Genomic DNA, 26,851 nt, shown 5'->3' with positions numbered 1-26,851 from the left:
AGTGCCTGACCACCCTTTCTGTGAAGTAATACCTCCTAATGTTCAGCCTGAATCTCCCCTGCTGCAGCTTGAAACCATTCCCTCTGGTCCTATCACTGATGACACGAGAGAAGAGGCCGACCCCCAGCTCACCACAACGTCCCTTCAGGAAGTTACAGAGAGCAATGAAGTCTCCCCTGAGCCTCCTCTTCTCCAGGCTGAACATTCCCACGAGGGAAATTGAGGTAGGAAAACTAACTTCACCTTTGGGAACAGTACAGCAAGGAATGACAGCAGCTGGAACTGCTGCCTTCCTCTCTGAACGCAGCCACATTGTGGACTGTTTTGCTGCTGCTCACTGTGAGAGATGTAACTAAGTTCCAAGACAAGACTCAAAGATTACCACCCAAGCCTTACTGTTAGTGGTGGGCACATCCATGGAGATTAAAGCTGCTCAGAAAGTAAATGGCCTATCATTACAAAGAACTGTGAAATGTTAATCATTGGGATATTAATTACTCCTGTTCATCTAAAAGGACGTGAGCAGGAAAAGTGCATTAACACTGGAAGGAGAAAAGCTGACACCAGTAAGTTCTGGAATGACAAAATGAGATAGACAATTCTATTAATGCAGACTGTGGGATGCAGAAGAGTGGATGGGTCCGGTAATCTTTGTGGTGTTTGTGATTTGGTTGAGGGCTTGGGGTGGTTCCTGGACCTGGTTCTGAGGGAGCATCTGGAGGTGCAGAATGTGTCTGGCTTTGGCAGATTGCTTGCTCTTCCATCCTAACCCCAGCCCCTTTGGGCAGTGTCTTCATGGTGTGAGTGGCCTCTGCACAGGGAGGCAGCTGCCAGCACTTCCTACAGCACTTGTGTGATGGCTGGGTGCAGTTTGGGTGCAGCTTTGTGTGACTGACTCATGGTTGAACTGGGCCTGAGGCTTTGGGTGGTGGCAGTGTTGCTTTGTTTTGCAGCCTTTTTGTGTTTGCATCTAAATTAAATGCTAGCGAGTGATGAGGAAGAGGGATGGTCTTGTGGTTCGTGTATTTATATGACACTTTTGAGCTGGGACTGGTTTCTGGCTCAAATCAAATCCGTGTCCAAGGCCAAATCATATCTCTGGGACTCAGGGTTTTCGCATCTATAAAACGAGAGTGAAAGGTCCTCCTGTGAGTGCCTGAATGCTTCAGTGCTTCACTTCTCAACAGAAAGAGTTAGAGAAAATAAATTCCCAACAGGAAGAGATAGAGAAAATAAAATTACTGTTTCCAAATTAATAGTAAAAGCAAAAAGCAGAATGTTTTTTCTGTCAGTGCCCTTCCTCTGCTCTGCCAGAGCTGTTCTGGCTCTCAGCAGGCTCTGGGACAAGGAGGAAGATGCCCTGCACTGCTAAACAGGAGGCCGTTCTGCTGCTAGGTGGAGTGGGCAGTCTCTGCCTGATTGCTGGCAGGTTGGGAGATGAAAAACAGTACGCACCAAGGATTAGTTTGTCTTTTCTCTTAGTATCCAAACATGCAGTTTAACTTGCCACATGCCCAGGGACAGTATGGCAGAAGCTAAGTCAGTCATCAGCTATTGTTATCTATCTAATTGTTCCAATGGGCTTCATGGCACAACTCTGTTAACAATGGAGGAACAGGACACTTATTCATTCTGCTTTTGCTAGCTCTAATAGAAGCAATTCTGCTGAAGTCAACGGGATTGCAGTAAGAGCTGTATCACTTCCTGTGCCCTCAGGCTGATGAGAAAAGTAATCTGTGGCTGTACTGCAGCAAGCACATTTTAGATATAGAAAAGACCTGAAGGTAGGAAAGTACACTGTAAGTGGTATTAAAGCGAGAAATTTAGGAAATGAACGTTCAAAGCATGGATCTGGGGAAGGCTGGCTGTTTGGGCAGTGCTTAACAGCCACAGCCCAGCCAGTTTGCTTCTTCTGGTCCATTTCCATCACCAGAGAGGTGATGGAATCAGAAAATGCCACTTGGTCATTTATAAATAGCTGCCACAACAGCCAGCAGCTCCAGTGATGTGAGCAACGGATGGGGAACAAAAAAATACAGGGTGGGTGGGAGCTGAAAAAAATGTTTGGCCTCCAACATGAGAGGGTGGCAGGCCCAGCAAGGAGGGAGGGGTGAAGAGAAGGAAGGGTTTACACCTCCCTCTCTTTGCTGCTGATCAGTACCTTTTTTTTTTTTCCCCTATAATAGAGGGTTTGGATACGTTCCACATACAACTCACACCTGATTAGTTAAAGGGGATTATACTAATGCAACTCAAGAGTGTTGGCAGTCTTAAATCAGCTTTAACTTTACAGGAACGTATTAACCGCAGTGATTGTATATATATATTTTTAATGATCTCCAAGTGTGTCCTCAGTGAGGACTGCAGCAGTTCTCCTGTACTAGCTGAAAGCTTTGTAATCTTTGTGAGGGGAAACCCCGCGTTTGCCAATTTCACATCCTGATGAAGAAAAAAAAGTCATTCTCTTTTGCGTCTTAATTCAAGCTCAGAGTGATTCACTGATGGCAAGTGGAAGTAGGTTGTTTTTGAGGGGTATCCACAGGAGGAAGGGACAGTTTGCTCCAGATAGCAGTTCTTCTTGGTAAAGCTATTGGGGAAGGTACCAGCACTGGGCTGGAAATGAGAGAATCATTCTGTTTCTGAGGGAAAAATGGGAGCAAGGCTGGGTTAGCAGTTGGGTTGGGGATGCTGGTGGATACCTCAGCAGCTACATCACCAGGCCTAAATGTCTGGGTTACTAAAAGCTGCCTACAATTTAGTTATTTGCTTTTTCCAACAAGGAAAATATTATGTCTTGTGGGAAGTCAATGAGGATGACTTATCCAAGAACACTGCATATTTGATCACTAATAATATAAAGTAAACATCTTTCAAGTATTTCCAGCAACATCTGTCCTAGCTTAACTACTGGTTCATGTTGCATTCCTTTATGGAATAATACTCATCTCAGAAAGCAGAGCGTGTCTCGCTGCCATCCATTACAAGAATTAAACTTGTGGTATTTTCCTTGTCTGTTAAAGCTGAATTCCCTTCAACCTTTAAAAAATGTTTCCTTCTAATTTTCCACCATTGCGTGACCCTGATTCTCCAAAAGTTGGAGTGCTTGCCTATGTAATACTTGGTTTGGATAAAAAAGGAGCAGAGTTAGATACTGATTTTACTCATCCTGAAGGGAAAATCCGGAAAAAATAATCTGCAACTGCTTAGTAGGAATATGAATTTGCTTTTCAGGCAACAAAACAAAACAAGAAAGCAATTCTGAGCATATTTAAGAGATTAATTAGGCTTGTTCTGCAAAGGGGAAAAGTCAGTATTACACACAACTAAAAACAGCAAAGAATGTGAACAGAACTCCTCCTCTAGCTGTGGATGCTGAGGCCACCTGGATGAAGCACATTTATCAAGTACTAATGTATATCACATGCAATAACATAGAAACAAATGTTCTAAGTGGGTATTTGTATTAGCATTTGGGAAGAAAACATTTCATTTTTACTGTCAAGCACTAATTTATTTATTCATTTTGGCAGAAAGAGGAAAAAAAAACACCTTAGAGATTATATAAACTAAAATTTACTATTTTTTGCCTAAACCTCAATGTACTTTTTTGACAGCAGAACTTTACAGTTGTCATGGTTTTGTAATTTTTGCTATTGGTATTCCACATCATGACATCATGTGGAGCACAGAGAAGAACTACACATTCCAGAGGACCTCATGGTCAGAGAGGGAAACGTCACAGAAGTGATGCTGGCTCTCTCTCTTACTGTCTGGCAGTGAGATTATATTACACTGTGTTATCTTGCATTCCGATATCATAGTTAGTAAAATAGTCTTTCCTCCTTAGATCATTGTCACTGCTCTGTTTCCTCGAGCCCAGCTCCCATCTCCCTACCCCTTCTCCTTTTCCCTTTGCATTTTTGGCCTACTTCTCCACCCTGTCACATAGATTGATCCAGCTAACTCCATGACAACAATACATCCCAGTTGTGTCAATTCTAAGTCTGGTAAACTGTGAAAAGAGAGTTACTGAAGTGGTGCAGGAGAAAAGTCAAATGGGAGAGGGAAAAGCCTGAATTTTGCAATGTGGCAGATGTTCTGACACAAGATGGAGCCAATCTGTTTCTCTGAGATGGCATCAGCTGAATCGCTCCCATGGCAGCAATTCCATTCATTCATGCAGTTTTTGCACACACACAAAAAGAGGACAAGATGCTCCTGCTGTAAATCTGTGGGTCGGAAAAGGGTTGTTTGGCATTTTGGAGCATCAGTGAGTGTTCCGTCTTGGTCACTCAACAAAGGAGTGCACAGCTGTATGAGGCAAGGCTCCCCCATGGGGATGCTCGCCCCTGGATGAGCCTGGTTTGCATGCTTGATCTTCTGCACTGATTGTCTGTGCTAACTTATGTTGTGCAGCCTAAGTTCCCAAACTTCCAGTTGGCACTGAACTGCTGATATTGTAGCCTCTCTGCCCTGTAGAGGCTGCCTTTGGCTACAGAAGTGAGACAAGGGCAGTGAGGAGTGGAACTGAAACAGCACATACAGCTTGGCTTGTTCTTTGTTTCCTCTCTCTCTCTTTCTTTTTTTCGGGGGGAGGGGATGGGGTAGATTTGATGCAGAGTCTGCAAGTCAGAGATAGCAAGATTGACCTAAAGATACAGAGTTAGTTTCCATAGCAATGAGATCTATGAGTTCTCAAAATATTCAAGCCTCTATTAGGCTAGATAAAAATAATTTCCTTACATAAGGGCATGCCAGACCTCATCCAGTGAAGCACTTGATTTTAAGCACATGCGTGTCAAAATATTGGAGCTCCATCTGTACCTGGCTCTTTTGCTTGCCTGGGAAAGAAATGCTTTTGATCCAAGTGCCTTTTTGTCCCCAGCTAGCTCTTTCTCAACCCTGCACAGGATATCTGCTTCCTGCTGTTGAGCCATCTTTAATGCAGACTTTGGGTTTTCCATGGGACAGATCAGTTCCTCTCCATCCTTCCTCCAGTATTCTCCTCAGCTCAACCAGGGGGCATTTGAGGCCTGTCACCACATGCTTGGAGTGAGCTCAGATATGCTTGCAAAGAGGAAGGAGTGCCTTCTGAAAACACATGTAATGAATAGCAGTGTAGCCACAGGAAATTTCGGCCCTTCTTCCTTTGTCTTTTCAGGAAGGACCAAGTGAGGTTTTAAAGACATTTCTGATCATACACAGCATTTCCTGACCAGAGTTTCTACAGAACAGGAGCGGAGATAGTGGAAGGGAATGGGAAGTCTGCCCCCCCCACACCACACTGAGAACAGTGCTGTGGAACCGTGAAGGAGATGTGCCTGGCAACTCTGTATGTAACCTCAAGAAATGCCACACTCCTCTTAGTTAACCTAATGCAAGTGGGATGGAGCTCATCCAGAACAACACCATGAGGGCAGCTCTGTACAGAAAAAGCATATATCTTCCTACTTTCTTTTTCAGTTATTCTTCCATAAAAAGGCACCGGTGAGCATGTCCGAGTCAAGCCTTTCTCTAAGCAATGATACTAAGTCATGCAACAACTCATGAAGCTGATCTCTGAGAACACCCTGTTCCATTCGAAAAATCCCAAATATGTTCCTTGTCCTCGTGAACTTCACCAGTTGTTTAGCTTAAAAATGCTTTTCACATATTAGTAGCGATTACAAGATTGAAGAGAATTGGGTCTGAAAGGTATGGGAAGGGCAGGAAAAAGGCCCTGGTGAAAGTTAATCCCCTGTATATTACAGACAGTATTGAAAAAAAAAAGCAAAAATAAAAAGCGTTAATGAGAATCCCAGCATATCAGGGAAAGCTAATTGAATTTGCCAAAAGAGCCCCCCCTTTGTGATACATTCCATTAGCTAATTGAACGCGTTTAATTTATTTGGTTCCAACTTGGTTGTCTTCATTTACTTATTCACCTTCCTGTGATGAAAAGCAAATAAAACATTTCCCCAACAGCAAACTGCTGCTTCGTTGATCAACAATCAATTTAAACCAGGATCGCTTTCAAGGCTCTTAATAAGACACATGCTTTATGAGTGCTTTACAACACCGGCAAAGCTGCAGTGCTGCCTGACAGTGCTGGCTGTTGCCCAGTGATGGGATCCAAGATTTTGTGGTAGCCTTTTTGATGCTGCAGCTTGTCACCAGCCTACGAGAGTCTCAACAACACACTAGTGTAATAGCCAAAATAAGCAGCCACTTCCTAATGGTTTTGTAATCAGGGTGCGATGGGAAGCATACCTATGCTGCAGCGTAGGGAGCAATGATAGCTATTGAAGACCAGCTGGCTTATCTGTTCCTAGTAGTGCTGCTGACACCAGAGGTATGGAGATCAGCTCAGAGGAGCTGCCCCAGCACCTGAGGCCAGCAGGACCCATCACACTGCTGAGCAGGGGCAGGACAGACCACAGCAGCCCCTGGAGCAGGTGGCATGTGTGACAGCCCACTGTGGGAAGACATACTTCAGTCACCCCCCACTGATTCCCAGGCTAACTATAGGGAATATAAGCATTTCTTGTTTTCCAGTGAAGTTCATTGCCTTGCACTCATTAATGCCCTAGTTCGCAGTGGGAAATTCCAGGGGGAAAGAGAGGAGGAGAATCAAAACCCCTTGAACTCTCCTTTTCCATATGCCATCCATCAGTCCTTCTCACCTCTTCATCTTTAACCGAGGTCTCCATTATGAATGCCTCAGTAGTCAAAGCTCTTGGCTGTGGTGAACCCCTTGAAGTCTGATGTATTGCTAGCACAATGCAATCATCTCTTTTCACATCCATGCTTTTGCTGGAATAACTCTGCCAGTCCTGTAAGGGCTTTTTCTACAGTCACTCTGCAATTTCTGTAACAAATTCTCCGCTGAAGACGATTGTTGCTAATTATCACTTTATAAACTTGTGATTTCTTTCAAGATGTATTAATGAAAGTAACTGGAGAAATTTCATCAGAAACTAAATGGGCTCCTGTGAAACAGGACTCTCTCTTCAAAGGGGATTAAATATTCCCCTGAGACCTCTTCTAGCTGCTTGAAGTGCGTTGCACTTCAGTGCTGGAATACTTTTATTTGTTTATGATGAAATATTAGCTAAACATTGCATTCTCTATGGTTTCTGCAGCGCAGGGTGCCAGCAGTAAACTTATATTAGATCTGTTGAGCTTCAAAGTCAAGTATGCCAATGACTTGCCTACTCCAGGTGTTCCTGAAGAACATCCTTCTGCAGTAGCAATTAGAACATAATTTCAATAATTAAAAGGTAGTTACCATGGGTTTTGGTATCGGTGTGTTGCTTCATCTTCAGCAGCCTGCCAGATCTGTCCTCTCTGTAAAAGAGGAATAGAATCGATTATGTACAGTGCTAACCTTAAGGTGTTATTCTCCAGTAGGACCAGGTCCATTTAGGTGGAGATGTGACAAAGGAGCCAGAGGTGGTGGAAAATAACAGTCATCTCTTGCTTTCATAATGTACATAGACTGCAGTGATGGTGAGCTTGGCTGCAGTTTGACACCTTTAAATGTCTTGTTTGCTGTTATCTTTTTTTAGGCAGAAGAACAGTTGTTGGAAAGGTAAGGGATGGCATTAACTCAGAAACAGAGAAGGGGTAATACCAAAAGGGCACGACAAACCGCCCCTGCAGTCATGAGGCACAAGGCAGATAGGACAGCAGATATCACTGCGGGACAATAGCATTTCCCTCAGGGAGGTGTTGCAGCCCAGCTAAAACCATTACACAGAGGCAGTTATATAGGCAGTGATGCACAGATTTCGGCACTCAGCTTTCTCCCATTTGCTGAGATGGACTGAGGCTTTACAGCATGTCTGTGGCAGAGAGGAGGACATGACCCCCCCTTCCTGCCCCAGGGGCTTCAGGCTGCAGCAGTGGGAACATCTATCATCACAGACACTATGAGTAATATTTTTTTTGTGTTTTTTTTTTTCTCCCTGATAAAGCTTGTAGAAAGATAAGGGGAGCACGTGGCAACTTTCTTCTTTAGAGATGCCAGGGGAGATAAACCAGAGCTGTTCTGTGGGCTTCTCTGAAAGAAGTGTGCACACTCTTGTAAAAGCAGCAGCAGCAAATTACTCTGAAAACTTTAATTTGGTTTGATTCTTCTGTACTGTTTGCATAGAAGGGAGGTAGTTCTTGCTTTGGTGAGGTTGATTCTCCCAGGTTACCCTTACCTAGGATAGCTTGAGGAACAGAACTCCTCCAGGCATATCCACCCCATCTGCACCAGTTGTATGTGTGTGCTTTCAAGCATACAACATCAGGTATCACAAATCAGCTGAATTCATATTGCTGTGGGGGGCAAAAGCATGAGTTCTCACTACCACCTGGCCCCATAATGATGTTTCTACATCTGGAGAGGCAGTACAGCTCTTTTGGGAAAGTGTGAGCTACATCAAGGATCAAGGGGTGTTGGTCAACCACAAGGCCAAAGCTAACGTGACAGAGCAATAAGCTAATCAGCTTCTGAAATTAGAAGCTATTAAGCATATCTAATCCAGCTGTTGCAGCAATGACACCTTTACAGTGATGATGGCAAGGATCTGCTAGCTGCACCAGAAGTTACTTGCTCCAAATACAAGGTATTTGTTTTCAGTTCTCTTCTGCTGTGGCCATTAAGGGTTACAGAGTGGTTGAGTTGTCTAGTTGTCTCCTGGGATGGATTTGGCCTTTGGTCATCCTGCAAAGGAGATGGCTGATCACTGGCGAAGAATGATGCAGATTGCTATTTTTTGGTACAGTATTATCAAATCAGTGTTTTAAGGGGTTCTGGGTTTGTGGACATGGCTGTCACATCAGCAGGGACAATTCAGAAAGGACAAACTGGATTAAAAGTCGGAAGAAAAAAAGGCCAAACAAACTAAGGGGATTGGTACTCCTTGAGCCTAGCCTGGGGCTGATCAGGTGTGGAAGGTGACTGCAATTAGACATAATAAATCAAACTCCACACCTGTTTGTGACTAGCAGCTGTATCTCTCATGCAGCTACATTATATGTAGCTTTCCTTAGCACTAGTAAGGTCTTAGGCAGAGCTGTGAATGTGTATCATACTTAGCTGAGAGGGGAAGTTGCTTTACTATAGTAATCACTCAATAGTAGCACGAGAACTTAGTGCGGTAAGGCTGCATGGCACAAAAGACAGCTCTCTTCGGAGGCAAAAGAGCAGAGCAAAACTGTGCCAAAAACCCAACAGATGCATTTGGAAAAAAAAGGAAAAATGTTGTGAGAACTGTTTCAAAATGTTATTTCTTGAGTCTGTTTGGAAGTAAAAATGAGTGATTTTGGTTTTCCGACACTAGAAAAATATGTTTGGTTTTGTTTAGCCAAAATATTTCCTTCTCTGTACTTCGAAGTTCATTGGCCGCATGCAAATAATGGGTCCTTTCATTCTTTTTTACAAAGACAAAGAGAGTATCTGTGCTGTCTGTTGGTCATCTTAACTAAAGAATTCCCTTTGCATTTATTCTGGCTGATTGTTGTCTTTCTTCTATTAGAAATGTTACTGTATTATTTATCTTGAGAAGTTCCCTGTACTACAAAATAACGTTTATGTCTTTACAAAGGCATTATTTTAAACATCGTCTAGAGAAATCACCCCCAAGAAACCAAAAGCATTTGTCTGTGAAGAGAGTGCGTTTGTTTGGTGCAATCAAGGAGATATAAATAAGGGCTGCAAAGTGTCATCTCTATGGTTACAACATTAAGGCCATTGTTCAGCATGCAGCGTGCTTTCATTTTTCAGAAATTTGGGGGTGTTCGCTCTGGCAGAAGCATTGTGAGTTAAGAATTAGCACTTTGTATGGCATGTTTGAAAGCCTTGCTCTGATGAGGCTGGTTGTCTTAGATGTACTTGCTTAGAGGGTCTCAACAGTGCTTCTATCAAATAAAGGAAAGCGAAAGCACAAGCACTGGATTTTAGTGTAATTGGGTTAAAGACTTTATGATAACTAATGAACTAAAAGCTTTATTTTTCCATTAAACAATTCTAAAGGCTGATTACTGCAACTAAATAGTGCAAGGTTGATGACTTTTATTATTATTATTCTGTGTTCACAGTGCTTAGATATTTGAAAGAGAGAGCTGGAATCTATATCTGCTATTGATTTCATGTGATGAAAATGATTCTGAACCACTTTTGTACTACAGAAAGCCCTCTTGGCATACAAAGTAGGCTATAAAATCTGTAAATTATTAAAAACAAACAAAAAAAACATTTAGTTCACTATGTGAAAGTTCACTCTATATTGGAGAATTCCCTTTGTTAGACTGCTGCAGCAGGAAAATCCCTGTTTTATTACAGTACATCTAACTGCTCTGTGCCAACTGAGGAAGTAGGGGGCAGGCAGAATCATAGAATAACCCGGGTTGGTAGGGACATCAAGGATCATGAAGTTCCAGCCCCCCTGCCTGGCAGGGCCACCACATTTACTAGATCAGGATGCCCAGGGCCCCATCCATCCTGGCCTTGAACACCAGGAAGGTGTTCCCAGGAAGGTCTGGGATCAGCTGAGCAAATCTCAGCTCTTGGTGGCCTCTTAGTGATCACTGAGTCTAACTCCTGGGTCTATGTGGACAACCCAAAAATCTGACTGAGAGTGTTGACCAGACACTTCTTGAACACTGTCAGCCCGGGGTTGTGCCCACTGCCCTGGGCAGCCTGTTCCATGCCTGCTGCCATCTGCTGAAGAACTTTTTCCGAATCCCCACCTGAGCCTTCCCTGACACAGCTCCGTGTCGTTCCCTCTGGAGGAAGGAGATCAGTGTTTGTCCCTCTTCTGTGTCAGGAAGTGTTACGGAGCTTCTTACGAAACTCAGGAACCTAAAGTCTCCTGGCTCTGCTACTGGAATTTACACTGTGTGGTGGCACATGGCGTTGCCTCTGGGATATACTTACTCGTGTCAGACAGCTATTTCCTAAGTAGCTGCTACTTCCTAAGACTACACAGCTCAGTGCAAAGGTGCTACAGTGCCCTTTTTTTGTTAAGAAGGAAGAGAATTCAGCAGCACATCAGTGAATTGTGAAAAGCAATGCCACAAGTCTAGTGTTTAGATAGAACTTGCATATGCTGATACATCCAGGCTATGCGTATGTGTAGTGTATTCACATCCTTATTTGTGTTCTCACAAGATCTGATTTGCTCCAGATTGATTTCAGCAGTAAATGTTTTTTGAGTAATGGCAGGAGATAATGGTTATCACAACAGCTATTTCCAGGGCTGCACAGAGAAAGACACCTGTATGGGAAACTGGTAATCACAACCTGAACCTCTGATTAATCAGCTGAGGCAAGTGTCGGGTCAGCTGTGGGAGCACAGGTGAGAGTAATTTAGCTGTGCTCCCAGAAGGGGTGGAGCTTGACTTCACCTCTTCTAGACTTCATTTAAGGGCTGACCACCACTAAGGCAGCATCTCTTTTGAGACTGCTCCTTGGTGGAGATTGCTTCAGTGTTTCCCAGCAGACTGAAGGCTTCCATACTGGTGAGTTTTTCCTGTAAATAACCTTTTGGATATTTTTTACTATCTTTTCATTATTGTCACCATACAGCACCTAACCTCTCTGTCTGTGTGGGATGGCTCCTCTCTACCAGGTGTACTCCTTGTCCAGGAAGCTCTAATTGGCTTTCTGGCTCAGCACAAACACTAGAGGCTTGTGGCATGTTTTATTGCGCACCTTCAAGCATAATGTTACAAAGACATAACTTGAGGTTTCTGCAGGCTGATAATCAAAGAGCTGAGTCCTTTCTTGTTCCTTTCTTAGTCTATGGATGATCTCTGCCCTAGCAACAATCCAGGATGAAACTAGGAAACAGAGCTGGACTTTATTCTGCCTTCTGGCACTCTGGTGTTTTTGGCTCTGAACCTTTCCTTACCTTGATTTGTGCTCCGCTCTGGAGATTTCTCCAAGTGAAGTAGCTGAGCTCTCGCACTCCCCACCCGATTTCTCTGGCATACTGACATCGGTAATACAGGGGGGGTGGGAAGCAGGAAGCCGGCCGCCACAAGTAGGCAGCATCACTGCTACCTTCTATTGCTGGAGATGTTGCTCCTATGTAGTGAGTGTGCTCAGGCCTCCTTGTTCTGTGGTCACTTATGGCATCTGGGCCTTGTAAAGACAGAAAATCATTATCCAGACTGTTTCTGTTTCTCACCCATTCCAGAATGGTTTATATTTCTTTATCTTGCTTCTAGTGCAACAATTATATAGTTGTTCCACATTGAAGGTCTTTGAACTTGTCCCTTTTGTTAGAGTGTCTCCTGGAGTGGAGGTTATAATGTTTTTGTTCGCTTCAGTATTCCTTTTTCCTGCCCTAAGAACTTGACTGTTGAAAAGGAGGCATAGCATGGAACAAAACTAACCATCTGCTTCTGGTAAAAAGCAACCTTTTGTTATTTTCAATTGGATTTCTCTTTTACATATGCAAACATTCAGAAAATGATCACGCATTGGAAGATGTGAATTTAAAATGGCTTTAGCTTACTAAATTAAAGCACGGTAGGCTTCCTAATCCAGAATTAAAGTGAAGTGGCTTTAATTCATTATAATTGAATTCATTGTCAAGTTAAAGTGTCATTGAGCACAAAGTCACTTTAAATAATGAAGTGCGGTGATTTTTAAATGATATTTTTCAGGTCGTTCAGAGATGTGCCTACAAGGAAACACAGTGTAGAACTAAGAAAGGGTCTGAATTTATAGAGTGAAATGTTCCAGCTGGGAAGGTGCAAATCCGGAAGGCACAATACAAGAATAACTAATCAAACCCATATTCCATGTTCTTGGCCTCCAGATCCTTTCAGTACTCGAAGAGAACTTACAAGCAGGAGAGGGAACTACTTGTTACACTGTCTGATAGTGATAGGATGAGGGGGAATAGTTTCAAACTAATAAAGGGGAGAACTAGGTTAGATGTTAGGAATAAATCTTTACTCAGAGGGTAAGGCCCTAACACAGCTGCCCAGATGAGCAGCGGGTGCCCCTGGAGGCACTCAGGGCCAGGCTGGATGGGGCCCTGGGCAGCCTGAGCTGGTGGGGGGCAGCCCTGCCCACTGCAGGGGGATGGAACTGGTCTTTGAGGTCCCTTACAACCTAAGCTATTATATGACTATGATTCTAAACACGACATTTGGCTGGAAGGCAACACAGCTCCCAGGCAGACTGAGTAACTGAGTTCTCTTTGACTGAAAATCAAGAAACTGGAGAGTGGACAGAAAGGCAGATCTGACCTCAGCATTTCATTGCCATTGAGACTTACCAGTAGCCTCCACAGCACAATTACACAGCCCATAAAATGGAGGCAATTTTGCTCTTAGCAAAGAGTGCTATGAACTTCGTAAGATGCTGTTGTCAACTGTATCGACTAACTATAAACAAGTAAACCAAGTATTTAGAAAACAGCTTTTGCAACTGAATAGTTCCAGATAGCTGGAAACTTAACCTGAATGCAAACTGCGTCTCTCAGCTGCGCAGACAGGGCACAAGAGTGTCATGGAAACTCATAAATCACCAAAATCCCTGTGGCATCAATTTACAGCCTGGGATTAGTATTGATATTTTTACTGCCCAAGCTGAAGGCTGTTACATCTTGTCAGCATATGAAGACAGTGTCAACCTTAATGGTTATTACAACGCATTTTGGTTATAGCTTCAAAAGAGTACTGCAAATTTAGTGTGATTCAGTTACAAAGATCACGATTGACTGAAGGGACAGACTTGTTACCATTTCCACCACTGCCTCTATAAAGGGGACTCTGTAAGAATTTACTCACCAAACATCATTCAGGAAACAGACCTCACACAGGCTTTCATCTGAGGAGCAAAAACCTGTTGTACATTTACTGGGGGAGGCGGGGGAAACCAGCAAGTCAACCCTAGAAATGTCTAGAAATATTCAATGCTACAGTGGAAGACAGCTCCTCAACCAGAGTTGTTTTATTTACACTAGAGGCCTATCCCTGAAACTTTGTTGCCGAAAGAGGTCATTGAGCATAGTGTGGTCTGAGCATAGCGTGGTCTACTGATGTTTATGCTGCTGCTTTAGCTAATAAAGCTATGCCAATCCAATCTGAAGGTGAATAAAAATATTCTCCAAACTACTGTAGGGAGCAGAAAATAAAAATAATGTTGCAAAACAAAGGGTGAGTTTCCACATGGAGTTTCCTCTCCAGGCAGCTACTGGAAATGAAGCAAAATGGCAATGGAAAGGAACTCCTTTTGTGAAGTGTTTATTCCAGAATAGCTTCTATAATTATATGTTAATCCAGTTGAACTTTCAAGTGCAGATAATACTTGACTCCTATTCCCAGGCGAGGGATTCGTTTCCAAGCCATATGTCTTCTCAGGATCCATATTAACTGAAAATAGATCACTATGTGCAGAGACAGTTGGAGCAAAGACCGCACCGGCCCAATTAAAAGTCAGGTTAGTCTCCCCGTAAAGGCTGATGATTTTGTTTTGACTGCATTATGTTACCAGGGAAGGGCACCTTTTAAAACCATATTCCATCCAATTCAGCATGGAAACACATTCTAAGTGTGGATAGCCCATGCCCTGTTTCCTTTAGCACCATGCCCATGTTTCCAGTGTTGTACAATCAGCAGTCACAGTCTGCAGGGGCAGCATCACCTGAGTTTTCTTGCCTGGGTTGGCAGCTGATGCACAGTGTGGATCCATAGCCTCTGCATGATGGGACCTTACTAATTTGTAATGTTTTTCACCATTGGCCGAAGGCAAATGGGAAATTTTACTGTTTTTTTTCACTGGTCCATTTCATGACACAGCCCACAGGCCCAACTGAAGAGACAGTGAATCGTTTCATAGGTGCAAAGATAACAAGAAGGAAACTCAGAAATCTACTTTGCTGCTAGAGAAAATACAGCTTGCAACTATGTATGTCCTGATTTTTTTCCACTGGATTTAATAATTTTTGCACCCATAGTGTGAACTCTCATTTGACTGTACATTCCACTCTCTGGAGAAGAATATTCACTAATTTCTTGTGTTATTGTTTGTCCAGGCTTCAGAGGAAGCAATGTCTTTGGATAATCTATAGAAATAGAATTGTAATTTATAGAGTTAAGTGGTCTCTCAGTGCTTCTCGCTGTGTGATTAATACCCTGCAAAGAATGCCTTCACACTTGTTATACAGAAAGCAGAGTTTAGACTTTAATTCTTCCTTGCAGAATAAGGGAAAGAATAAACAAAGAAATCAGTTAAGGATGTTCCTTTAATATAGACGATGATGGAATATATCTGTCACTGGAAAAAAAACCCTGGCCTGACTCCTGAGGGACTGCCTCTTTACAGCTTTGGCTTAGCAAAGGCATTTCAGCTGGCTATTCTTGATCAGATAAAGAGAGGCTCTGCTGGCATCCTGTGCTCTGCAGAGGCTGGAAGTCTCTGCAGTATGCTGCCTTGCTTGGTCCAGATGCACTGACTCTCTAGACATAGTGAAAGGCACATTTATTTGGTCAAGGTTTTGGAGAAAGATGTGGTTACGTTTCTAGAGAGATGAATGAGGGAGAGAGGGTGCTATGAATGATAGTCATTCAAATAACTCTGAGGCTAGTTTTCCTTTTGCTTCATGGTTACTGCTGAAATATTAATTAAAAGTTAGGGCATTGAATTTTATTACTTTGATGTAAATAAATAATCGGGTCACTCCTAGCAGTTTCATTTCTCAGCAACCACACGTTCTAATAGGGCTGTTTTAAAAGCACATAGAACCTAATCATGGCTAAATGGGGAACTGCTGCTTGACTTTATAAAACCCATTAAGGAATTGATGTCCTCCCACTCTCTCAGCAACATCAACAGTGCAGTTCATCCCGCTGGCCAGGCAATAACCTCCAGACAACAATAACTTGACCAGCTGATGTTGGTGGGTTAGGATTACCGCTCCTGGCAGATTTAGTTAACATATTCTGTGTGGGATTTCAGAGAGGTAAAAATTAGGACAGTGGGTCGGAAACATCACCTTGTGATGAATGTCTTTAACGTCATCAGAACAGTATAAACATACAGCCAGTATCGCAGGCTGTTCTCAGCATTGATGTGATTAGGTTTTTCAAATGAACTCCCTGTGTGGATTTTCTTTTTCTGGAGCAAAAAGTTCCTGGTTCCAGTTTTGCTGGAACGTTGCAACACCTTTCAAGTATAAACAACTGCAGCTGGTGTTATCTCGGAGCAGCTATTTCATGAATTCTTAATAAAAAGCAAAACCAGGCCCAGGATGTGTGTCTATAGCAGATCCTATTAATTTCCATGGGAGCTGAAGGTGCTTTCTGGTGTGCCGGAGCAGTTAGCAGCTCAGAAAGCAGAGCCCTAAGGCCAGCAATTCTCAGTTAAAGATAAAACAGCTCTCTGTTCGGTCTTGAAATTGATCAGCCAGTTCAAGTGCAGTGCTAGATATTAATTTGTATAGTAAGTATTGAAAGCTTAAGTTCTGTTGCAGACCGTAATTTCAAACATTACTGCATGTGCAAATATGCCTCTCATTCTCATTTTATTTCCACTGTTTTCTTAAGAACGTGGAGGCAGAGACTTGTAATCATGAACTGCTTTCCATCTCTTGTCTGCTGAGTGTATCTCCTCTTGAGAAGCACCAAATAGCAATAAGTAATTGGAAGTAAGCACTTGTTAAGGGACAGCGCAGGCAGCAGGGTGCCTGCCTCACACTTTTAGGTGCCTTTTTTCTGACTCCTTCTAGAGGAAGAAAATAACCTCCAAGCTTGGTTAATCAGAGTCAGAGGCAAACAGCGTGCACCTGTTAGGTGCAGGAGCCCACACTCTGAGGAGCGTCCAGAGATCACAACACAACCTGAGCTGCCAGCACTGGGCCGATGCCACGTGCCATTCATTTCTCCAACAGCTTCAGCTGCTCTGCCTGCCTACCCGTCTACCCAACGCTCTGCAACAACTGTTTCTTAACCACACAGTAAATGTTTGTTTTTATCCCTGGTTATTTTTAACTTGCATCAGTTCCTTGATCTCATTTTCCATGTGGCCTCGGGGGAGGGAAGCAGTTGTGCCAAAACAAACAGAGCGAGATGCGAGCCGGGGGCAGGAGGTCAGGAGGACTGAGGGCAGCGTCACTCCCAGGAGATCAGTGCCCGGAGCTGTGTTCTGCAGGTGCAGATGCTCCCCAGTGGATCTGCCTGCAAGCATGGCATTAGAGCCAGCAGCAGAGCAAGGAGGTGTGGAAGGGCAGCCTAAGTCTTTCTATCTAATCGTGAACTGCTCTTACTCTGTGCAGAGCATGCAACATCAGGCCCTTGTGTTGTCATGCTTCTTTAGCGCTTTCTTTCTTTGTGTATAAGCTAAGCTGATAGAAGTAATGAAGCATGTAAACACAAAAAGTATCACCTTAATAACTCTGTTAGGTGTCTTCCAAAGGTAAATATATCAGCAGTGCATACTTCAAGTAGCATTAAACTCTGCTTTTATTGTCTTAGCTTTTGCTACTAAACGTGATTCAGAGCTGGTGGCTGGAAGACGGCAGAAGTAAAACTAACTTTACTTTTCAGTCTCATATATTCAAGCAGTTTTTTTCAGGATTCTCTACAGCACAAAGTCCTGTTAGATCAGGCTTATCTGATTTTTTTTATCTGATTTATCATCTTTGCTTCCTTGAGAAGTCTGTTTCTGGGGCTATATGACAGTGACAAACCCCCTTTGGCTTGCTGGATGAGTCCAGAGACAAGACTTGAACCAATAGAAATCCAATGATGTATCTGTGGAGGTATGTGAGAGTATTACTTCTGTAAAAATTAGATCATGACAAAGAGTAATATATTTTGTTGAAATCAGAAGAAAGAAACTCATAGGCACCGCTGCAGTAATAAATTCTATTTTATCTTTAAGGAGGTAGAGTAATTTCTAAGAAGTTCATAATTTGATCTTTAAACCACTGAGAGTAAAACAGCAATCATAGCCCTGTCTGGAATATTAGAGACTGGAGATGTAGTTGCTTGCTTCCTTAACTTACAAGTCCTATAATACGTGTGAATAATATGTTAATTTTAAACCAATCTGCTAACTTGTGAATTTGCAATAACATGCTTATTCCATTACAAGCAAGAGAACATCATAAATAATCAGGTGCGGCTTGCTTTTTCATTTTACAAGATATCAGTGTCACTAATAGCAAGCTGTGCATTCTTGATTGGTGATTATGTTGGTACGATTAAGTTACTTCTGGTGCTTTAAAAATAACCTTGGCTGTTACTCTCGTCTCAGAACTGCCTGGCAGAGATCCCTCCCAGGAGCAATGCTGCTGTCACATAATGCTGCTGCAGTGTTGTTCAATTAAGGGCAGTCAGCAAGAAGAGTCCAAAGCACTTTCCAGGATAGGTTTCTCAGGAAAAAAATGCTTTCCCCAGAAAACATACGCTCCTATGAGAGAATAATGCACTGTCCGCTAGGAGTAACAACAATTTTACCATTAGCTTCATGATATTAGATTAATAAATAGAATATCTCTTTGATAGAGTACTGGAGTATAATGTGCTGCTCTGGTTTCTTATATAAGGATCTGATAAAATGAGAAAAGGTAATTGTGGGTGTATGTAGCCACCTGTGCCAGCCCATTACCCTTACCAACTGAAAACTAATGGTAATCTGGGATCAGGGCAAGTTGTTTTGACTCTACTTTTTCAGGAAGGCTGAATATGTTTTATTTTGTCCTACTCTCAGAAATAACCAGCAAGGCTATTAAATAATATTTGTTCTGAAGAAGGTGAATAAGGAACAATCACAACATTTCATAGAGCAAAAACTAGAGGTGAATTACTAGGAATAGACTTAAAACATCAAAGGGAAACCTTTTTCACGGTTCATAGCTAAACTGAGTCACCTTTCCCTGCAAAGAGGCTGTAGAGCAAAATTGTGAATGAGATTTCATAGCAATTTTGGAAAGGGTATTAGATTATATATGTTCTTAATCTGACCCCAAACTGCAGTTATGTGTATTTCCATGACTTATAACCCAATAGCAGAAGCTACTGCAGTGTGTAACTAAAATATAGACATATATTCAGTGAAGTTGAAATGTAGGTACTGTATTTTAATACAGTGTATGTCATCTAAATATTCTTTGTAGTATTTTAGCACTTAAGGAAGAAGGAGAATTTGAAGTCATTTGTACAATTATAGTTATTACAAGATACAAGTGCAATGAAATTCATCGGTCTCTAAATTTGTATAACTCAAAAAGCATTGTTAGTGTGAATAAATATGCAGATGACTGCTTTAATCGAAACACAGGCTCCAAGACAAATTCAGATTCAGTTCATAAGGGTACGCTTTTTTTTCAGTCCAACCCTTTTGGTTCTTGAGCCTGTTCTTTTGTACTGGTGCATTTGAAATTCAAATGGAGTTGTAGCAGGGACACATCTCTGTAAGTGCCACTAACCAGGACCAGTGGGGAATCCTGGCTTGCTGTCAGCAGGAGGTTCTCATTCAGCCCCCAGAACTGATCCGTGCTCCCTCCTCCAGTTCTGTGAGAGTTTTTCATCTATATGCAGGTGCAGGGCACACTTCTTAAGTAATGAAAGAGAACTGCTGACTGGAGCACAAAAGCTCCAAATGGAAAAAGTCTTCAGTTCACATCATTGTCTCTGATTGTACATGTGTGCGTATCTTGTGCACGATATGGTTGAAAACTACTTCAGTACTTACTTGGTATGAGAAATGTAAACAGGAAAAGGAGGGGGATTTCCCTCTGCTAATCCCTAGGCATTCGGCAATCTATGAGATTAAAGAAAAACTGTGGCACCAGGTAACAGACTTCTTTCTTTTTGGCACCTGCATCTTTCTTGTCCTTATTTCATCTACCTTATTATCACTTATACCAGCATTGCCCTGTCCCTGCTGGAGCTGCATGCCCTGAATCCCCCAGCATTGCTGCCTACCTGAGAACACCATTCTGCTTTCTACCAGTGCATGGCACCTGCTGGTTCTCTGAGGGAGTGGGGCCTTGCTGCAGGCTCTCCCTGCCTGGGGAGCACCACAGCTCTGCTGCACCATGGCTACTGCACTGATCACTGTGACAGTGGCCTGCTGGCCCCTCCAGCAGGTTCTGTGCATGGGCACATTGTGATGTATTGTCCCTTGGGTTCTACTGGGGCCTCTGGTGCCGCTCCTAGAGATGGTTCCTGCATGTGTGCTCAGATAGTTGACCTCAAGAGAGGCTGCCTCTGTCTTGCTGGGTGCAATAAATCTGCTGTAAACTGCTTGTTGACAAGTATAATGATGTATCATTAAGAAACAAGAGTTGTAAAGATCCTAGTTTTTAGGGATTTCTAGGAATGAAATGATGGTAACACGGCTTGTGAATCTTTAGGATGTTCCACTTGATGAAAGTGGTCTCATGAGGACAGTCTGGTCTTTCAACACCAGAGAAAAGTCTCTCCTTGGATTCACTCAGTAATTCTTTATTATTATTATTTCTTTACTTTTGCGATGGCAGAAGAGACAGAATAAGACTCCCAGACAAAAGCTTTGCTGGCGCGCCTGTCAGAGCTGCCTTATTTTCTGCAGATACTCCAGCTGCTGATTCCATCTGCCGTCTCCTCTTTTTCTTTCATTTGTTAACACCTTAGGGCACAAGCCATTCCTGTGTGTGTGATCCCTAAGGAGTGCTGAGGAGTAAAACAAATCTTCAGTGCCACAGCAAGGCGTGTAATATTTAAAATGCTCAGCAGAGATTTCTAATGTGCTTCCAACCACATCTGAACTGATAAAACTTCTAATTAACAAAAAAATCAAAGATAGCAGAAAGCTCTTTAACATTCTTGTTGACCATACGAGGGCCGCTCTGAAAGTAACACCTCTTGTTTTATTATGTTGGCCTGCCATGTCAGAGGCAAATGTTAGTGTTATAGCAGTACAGGTTAAACCTTCCCACCCACATTCTGTTATGTCTTGTTGCTGTGTGACAGATAGCAGCAGGGAGCAGTCTGACAAGATGGCATCTGACATGGGATTGCAAAGGTGTGTCACTGAAATCCTCCATGTGGAAAAAATGGCACCCATTGGCATTCACTGATGCTTGCTGAACATTTCTGGAGACCAAACAGTGGCTGTGAGCACAGTGAGGGGTGAGTGGTGCATTCCAGTAGTAACGACAGTGACAGTGGGTCATCTCCACTGATGCATATTTTTATGAGCACAGCATGCAGGCTCTTGCTCATCTCTGGAAAAAAATGCATGACTAACGGTGGTTACTATGTTGAAAAATAGTGTTTTGTAGCTGTGAATTTGCTCTATCAAATAGTGTTCTTGTACTCTTTGTAGCTGTTGTCATTTCCATGGAAATAAGTGACGTTACTTTCAGAGCAACCTATGTACATGACAGCTCTGATTTGTGTGCCAGCCTTCCCTAAAGGGCAATGGAGAGTATCAGAGATCATGACTGGGGATGCTTGTCTGTGCATGATTATAGCAAATTCTGATGTTCTGAGTGAGCTGGTGGACACTGGTCTCTGAATCACCATCAGTTTACTTGTTCAACCACATTTTGTTCCTGGCTCCTCCTCCTGATCCTCCAGCTGCACCTCCCAGTCTGGTTTGGCTGCTCTCGTTTTTGCAGCCTGCTTCCTTTCCTCACACCTCCTTCTCCTCCCTGCATCTGCCCTGCAGCTGGATGGCTTCATGTTCTGTCATGCAAGGGTGGGAGAACAACATAACCTCCACCCAGTGAGTCCACGGCTTTGCTGTGTGCAGCCTTCAGTCAACATCTGTGCTGATAGGTCCTGGTACTCTGTGACTCGTGGTTGATTTCATCCTTCATCCAGCTCTTGTCTTTATAGAATTAGAATAATTATAGTTGAAAAGACCACCCAGATCATCTAGATCAACCATCAACCTACCACAACCCTAGCAGTAAACTGTACCCGTCAGTGTGACATCTGCTCTTTTCTTAAAAACCTTTGTGGATGCTTTTAGCTGTTTACAGTGTCAGTGTAGATGAAGAGCTGTTGTACTTCCTCATGAGATGCTGTACTTTGGTAGGTGTGCTTAAGCTGGTATTGCATAGAATCAGAGGAATAGAGAATCACAAGGTTGGAAAGGACCTACAAGATCATCCAGTCCAACCGTCCTTCCATTACCATTGCTACCACAAGTTACTAAACCATATCTTGTAGCTCCCCATCCAGATGCCTCTTGAACACTGCCAGGGATGGTGACTCCACCACCTCCCTGAGCAGCCATTCCAGTGCCTGGCCACTCTCTGAGAGAAAAGGTTTTTCCTTATTTGTAATCTAAATCTCCTCTAGTACAATGTGTGTGCATACAGGAAAAGAGAGTTTTTATTTTTCTTAAGCACCTTTATAATAAGCTGCTTTTACAGTCAATGATGTATGTATTTAGGAGACTGAAATCCTCTCATCTAACTGACATAATTATATTTTGTATATAAAAACTAATAAGTGATGGAAAGATGGAATACAGGAAAACACGAGTGCTTTGTGTTTGGTGGACTAAATCATATGATTTCAAAATCTCTGGAATTGACAAGAATGCAAATTCCATTGTAAAGACTGCACAAGAGCACTCAGTTTTGGAGCAGCAGCATGGCATGCGTCAAGACTGCCTTGGGCCACGCAGCTTCCATGGAGGATGTGCTGCTGAGGTGGAGGAAGGCCTCAGGGCAACGCAGACAATGAATATGTTAATTAGTTATTAGGACAAGGCTGAGCTTGGTTTAAAAAAAGACCCTGGAGATGTCAGGCAAGTCATTGTTTTAGTGGGCTGTGCTCTTCTGTGAAGCGTGCTCTGGTGAGCCCTGGCCAAGCTGGCTGCTCTCCATGGGCTCTCCCAGCAAGCTGCAGGAGGAAGCATGAGGACTGACAGAATCTCTGTGCAGACAAACTGCAGACACATTAATTATTGATTGTGTTAGTTGATGAGTTGTGCTGAATTGATCTGGTACAAGATAATGTGAATTAAAAGCTGCTTAAATATTTTATTCAGGGCTTTTTGGCTATGTCAGGGATTTGAATGAAGGATAACGTGTGATTCATGACTGGAATCAACTTCTCAATAAAGACAGGCTATTAGAATGAGAGGTACTACCTAAATGTAAATTATGATTTATTAGTGGAGAAATCTCTCGTGTGTAAAATTTTAATGGAAGATTAGAAAGCTTTCTAGATTAAATTATCTAAATATATGATAGACATTTTAATGTTATTAGTTCAATCTCAGGGTATGTGACTTAATAAAAGCTTGTTGCATCTGAAGGCATGCTTGAAGCACTGGAGGAAAGAAGCCAGGCAGGCTTCCTTGGGTTGCTCTGGCTGTACCGCACTGACTCCTAGACTTTTGGGAAGGGCTCGGTGGCAGCACTTACACTGAGGGCTGGCATGCCTTCTTGGTTGGCTTCCTAGGGAATTCCTGCCTGGTTTCTCCTGGCCTCTCCACGGAGAGATGTCCTCAATGCAAAGCAGAGCTGATCCTGAAGCAAAAATGTTTTTTACTTCAGCTTTTAGGGCATACAGGCTTCAATGAAAATAGCAGGCCCTTGCCTACTGAGGTTTCTGCCTCCCCTTCTATCTTGCTTCATTCTTCCATATACCAGAGAGGACTTTGGCAGCTGAGGGTGCTGGTCTGATTTTTCTCACCCTTCAGAAAAGCTGTCCTCTGCTTAACATGCACATTACTTTCTCCAGAGCTGCTTTCCTCCATGGGCTCTCTGGGCTGGCCAGCAGCCAAACAGTAGGGTGAGCTGCATGAGAAGGCCTTGATCACTGACAGGCTGTCTTACAATTTTTTACTCGTATTCAAGATGCAGATGGATGTTATTAGGAAGGTTTTTACTTTGAATGTGCACAGCTTGTCCACATACCCAAGCTTAGAGCTCAGTACTTATGTAGTGCTTTTCATCCTCAAAAGGGCTTTACAAGCTCAAGTCCTCAGAGCAGTTCTGTGAGGTGGGGGTGTGTGCGTTCTGTAATATGCTTCATAACAAGGAGGGAAGCGTGTCAGTGTCTTGTTCAAAGATACACTGTGTAGTGAGCGTTATAAAGGAAGAAAATCTTTACACCTGGGTTCCTCTCTGATGTTCTGTCTGAAAATCACATGGTTTCAGTGAGCCTCAGAGCATGCATTGGTGTCTGGAGGTAATAAGTTTAGAAATCAGTAGTTATCTTATCCCAATAGGGAATTCTTAATTAGAGATGGAGTGGCACTTGCCCTGACTAAACAAGTAGGAGACTGTAAGAAGAAGGACCTGCTATATAGACCCACACTTCCTTCATGCTTTCTGGGCAGACTGTCTACTTGAAGTCATAAGAAGGGTGAGTTAAATGCAGATAGGTTAAAGCAAGCATTTATTTTAATACTGCTCCAGTTCCCCTCTTTTAATAATGTAATGGTGTCCAGTCAGAACAAGACTCTGCGTCTTCTCAGAAAGATGCTGAGAACTAGTTAATGAGCAACCTTCAGTGTGGCAGAGATGCTCACCTTTACCTGCTGAGTACAGTAGGGTGGAGCAGGGGAAGGGAGTAAACAAATCTTGCTTTTTTTTAACCCCAAAAGAATCTTTTCTTTTTCCAAGAGGATTCTGTGTTCAGGTATTATCTCCCTCTTGTTGCTCTGGGAAGGGTTTCTGGCCCCAGAAATAACTCTGGAGAAATGGGAAATGCAACTTATTTTCTGGTTTTCTAAACATTACACAGTTTCAGGTGAGTTCATGGTAATGATGGGAAGAAAATTCATGAGAAATGCTCTGTGATGAATTACAAGTTATGACATTTTTATGAATTCCACATCCACAGCCTTTAATGTTGGCCACCCTACTCTGCTTTATTACTGTTTAAGTGAGTATGTCTGGGCCAATTAAGCATTTTCATTTGCCCATAAATGTTACAAATGCCTGCTAGAGTTGGAAGACTGATTTAAGCTCAAACATCTGGGGGACAGAGATGCTCAACCAGGCCTATTCAGTACCTCTGCTGTCTTGATGACAAAATACATACATGCTCATTGCAAAGCCATTTGAGTTTTAAATTGCTGCCTTAAAGCTATGCAGTGCTCTGGATGTGTTCAGAACTTCTATTCCTCATTAAATCCCACCATAACAAAGAGTTACAAGCACTGCTCTGTGAGTTCACTTAACCTGTGGACCACTGCCTAACAGTTGCCTTCGCATCTCCATCCACCTATGAATCCTTTTATTACTTCCCACAAGACTGTCCTTGGAAGTATCAGGTTTGTAGCTCCCACAAAATGAGATGCAACTCAACTCCTGCATACATAGGTCTTTGGGGGTCTAACTACAGTAGAGAAATACTTCCCCTTGCTTCAGCATTGCCCTCCAAGTTAGAATTAGCTAAGTATCTGCACCATCACTGCTGGTTTCAAAACCATGTGTAATGCTACTGCTTGAAGGGCCCCTCTTTGTGCTTTGAAGATGTGCTGATGTGTGTTTTAATCTATTGTATTTACATTCCCCAGGAGTATCAGCCCACTGTCTGGCTCACATTCACATGTGTGGGGGGTGGGATCCTTACTAAAAATGTATTGGTGAGGAGTGGAAGAATGATAGGTAGTTCCAGGAAAGTCTCAGGAAGTCAATTTGCATGTAACAAAATATCTGTATAAATACTTAGCTTCAGGAGTGCTGGTATTATTTCTGAAGCGCAAGGGACCAAGCTATATTAATTAAAGATGAAATTTTCTCTTGCACTTCATTTCTTTTCCTCCATTGCAAGAAGAATCTGCTTTATCCTGAATGCAAGAGTAATGCTAAGGCTTCAGGCAAGATTATAAGCTACTTGCATCCACGGAATGAAGTTGCACAGCTAGCTTCAACCCAGGGACTTATCATTTTGTGAGCTGTTGCATTGCTAACGAGACACAGAAGTTGCTGTTAGACAAACAGGGGCGAGATTTTTTCGCTGTTTGTCCTGTAGCCCTTCCCAGCAGCAATGCTGAGTATGACTTAGAGAGATCTCTCTTTCTGGGAGGTTCAAACAGTGTGGTATTTTTAGCTGGAGGTGAAAGAGAGCATACCCATCCTCTATTGCAACATTATGGAAGTTCCCAGCAACCCCAACGGGAACCAGAGCCAAGGAGCAGATCCTGAGCTGTTTTAAACAGGCAGGAACTAGCTGATCTCCTTGAAATACATAGGTTTTCATTAGCTGAGGACCTGGGCTGTAATATGAAGCAGGAGAAAGGATCCACTTGTGCCCTACCTCACATGGATGCAGCTGTAAACACATTGTAGCAGGCGGTTTCCAATCTCCACTCCGCAGCATTTTTAGAGGAGGGCATTTCTGAGGTGTGTCAAGACTTTCTTGTCCAAAGAACTTAATACACTGTGCCGTCTCCATTCCAGCTGGCTGAGGGAAGAGACACACAAGGGTGTATTTACTGTGTCAGTGTACAGTGTTTTTGTCATGCTGGTAAGATGCTGAAATGTCAGCAGTATTTTAAGCTGCATGAAAAAGGGGAAAATTCCTAGAAGAGAACTTCCCTATGACAAAATCTTTAAGAGTTCACGTGTCTTTCAAAATGTGCATCTTCCAAAGAGTCCTGTTGGCTTCCCACAGAAAAAGTAATCTTCATTTCCACTACCTCTTTCGTACAATACTTCCTTCATTTCAGTTTCTATTCTGACTTAAACAGCATTTACAAGATATATATGCTTGGGTGCAGATCTCCTGTTGGCAGCTTCCCCTACGTGCAGCAAAAATGAAAGTTTTTTAATTTTTTTTTTTTTAATAAATTTATTCTGGAAATCAAAAGTGATTTTTTTTGCATGCAGTTTTTGCATGTAGTGGTATAAGAAGGTGATGGTGGATGTTCTGAGTGGAACCATTTGTTACAGAAGAGCAA

The 26,851-nt window shown here is 42.7% G+C and overlaps 1 protein-coding gene and 1 long non-coding RNA gene across 6 annotated transcripts in view; one reads left to right on the top strand and one right to left on the bottom strand.

Annotated features, from left to right (window-relative positions):
- SPMIP2 (sperm microtubule inner protein 2) overlaps nt 1-20,032 on the bottom strand; it is a 40,585-nt gene extending 20,553 nt beyond the window's left edge. The window contains 3 exon segments of the mRNA XM_072334691.1: nt 7,268-7,326; nt 11,883-12,115; nt 19,918-20,032. Of these exon segments, the coding sequence (XP_072190792.1) occupies nt 7,268-7,326; nt 11,883-12,115; nt 19,918-20,032 (407 nt within the window).
- Nucleotides 1-26,851, top strand: part of LOC140251208 (uncharacterized) — a 37,308-nt gene that overhangs the window by 4,271 nt on the left and 6,186 nt on the right. The window contains exon 2 of one of the 5 annotated variants that reach the window (XR_011903384.1): nt 68-224. The exons of the other annotated variants lie outside the window; for them this stretch is intronic. This is a non-coding gene — a long non-coding RNA (uncharacterized lncRNA). The remainder of the gene's footprint in view (nt 1-67; nt 225-26,851) is intronic. 5 annotated transcript variants of the gene reach the window in all.

The sequence above is a fragment of the Excalfactoria chinensis genome, chromosome 4, assembly GCF_039878825.1.
Source record: "Excalfactoria chinensis isolate bCotChi1 chromosome 4, bCotChi1.hap2, whole genome shotgun sequence".
Taxonomy (NCBI): Eukaryota; Metazoa; Chordata; class Aves; order Galliformes; family Phasianidae; genus Excalfactoria; species Excalfactoria chinensis.
The sequence above is the reverse complement of the archived record's forward strand: the minus strand, read 5'-3'. Positions and strand labels throughout refer to the sequence as shown.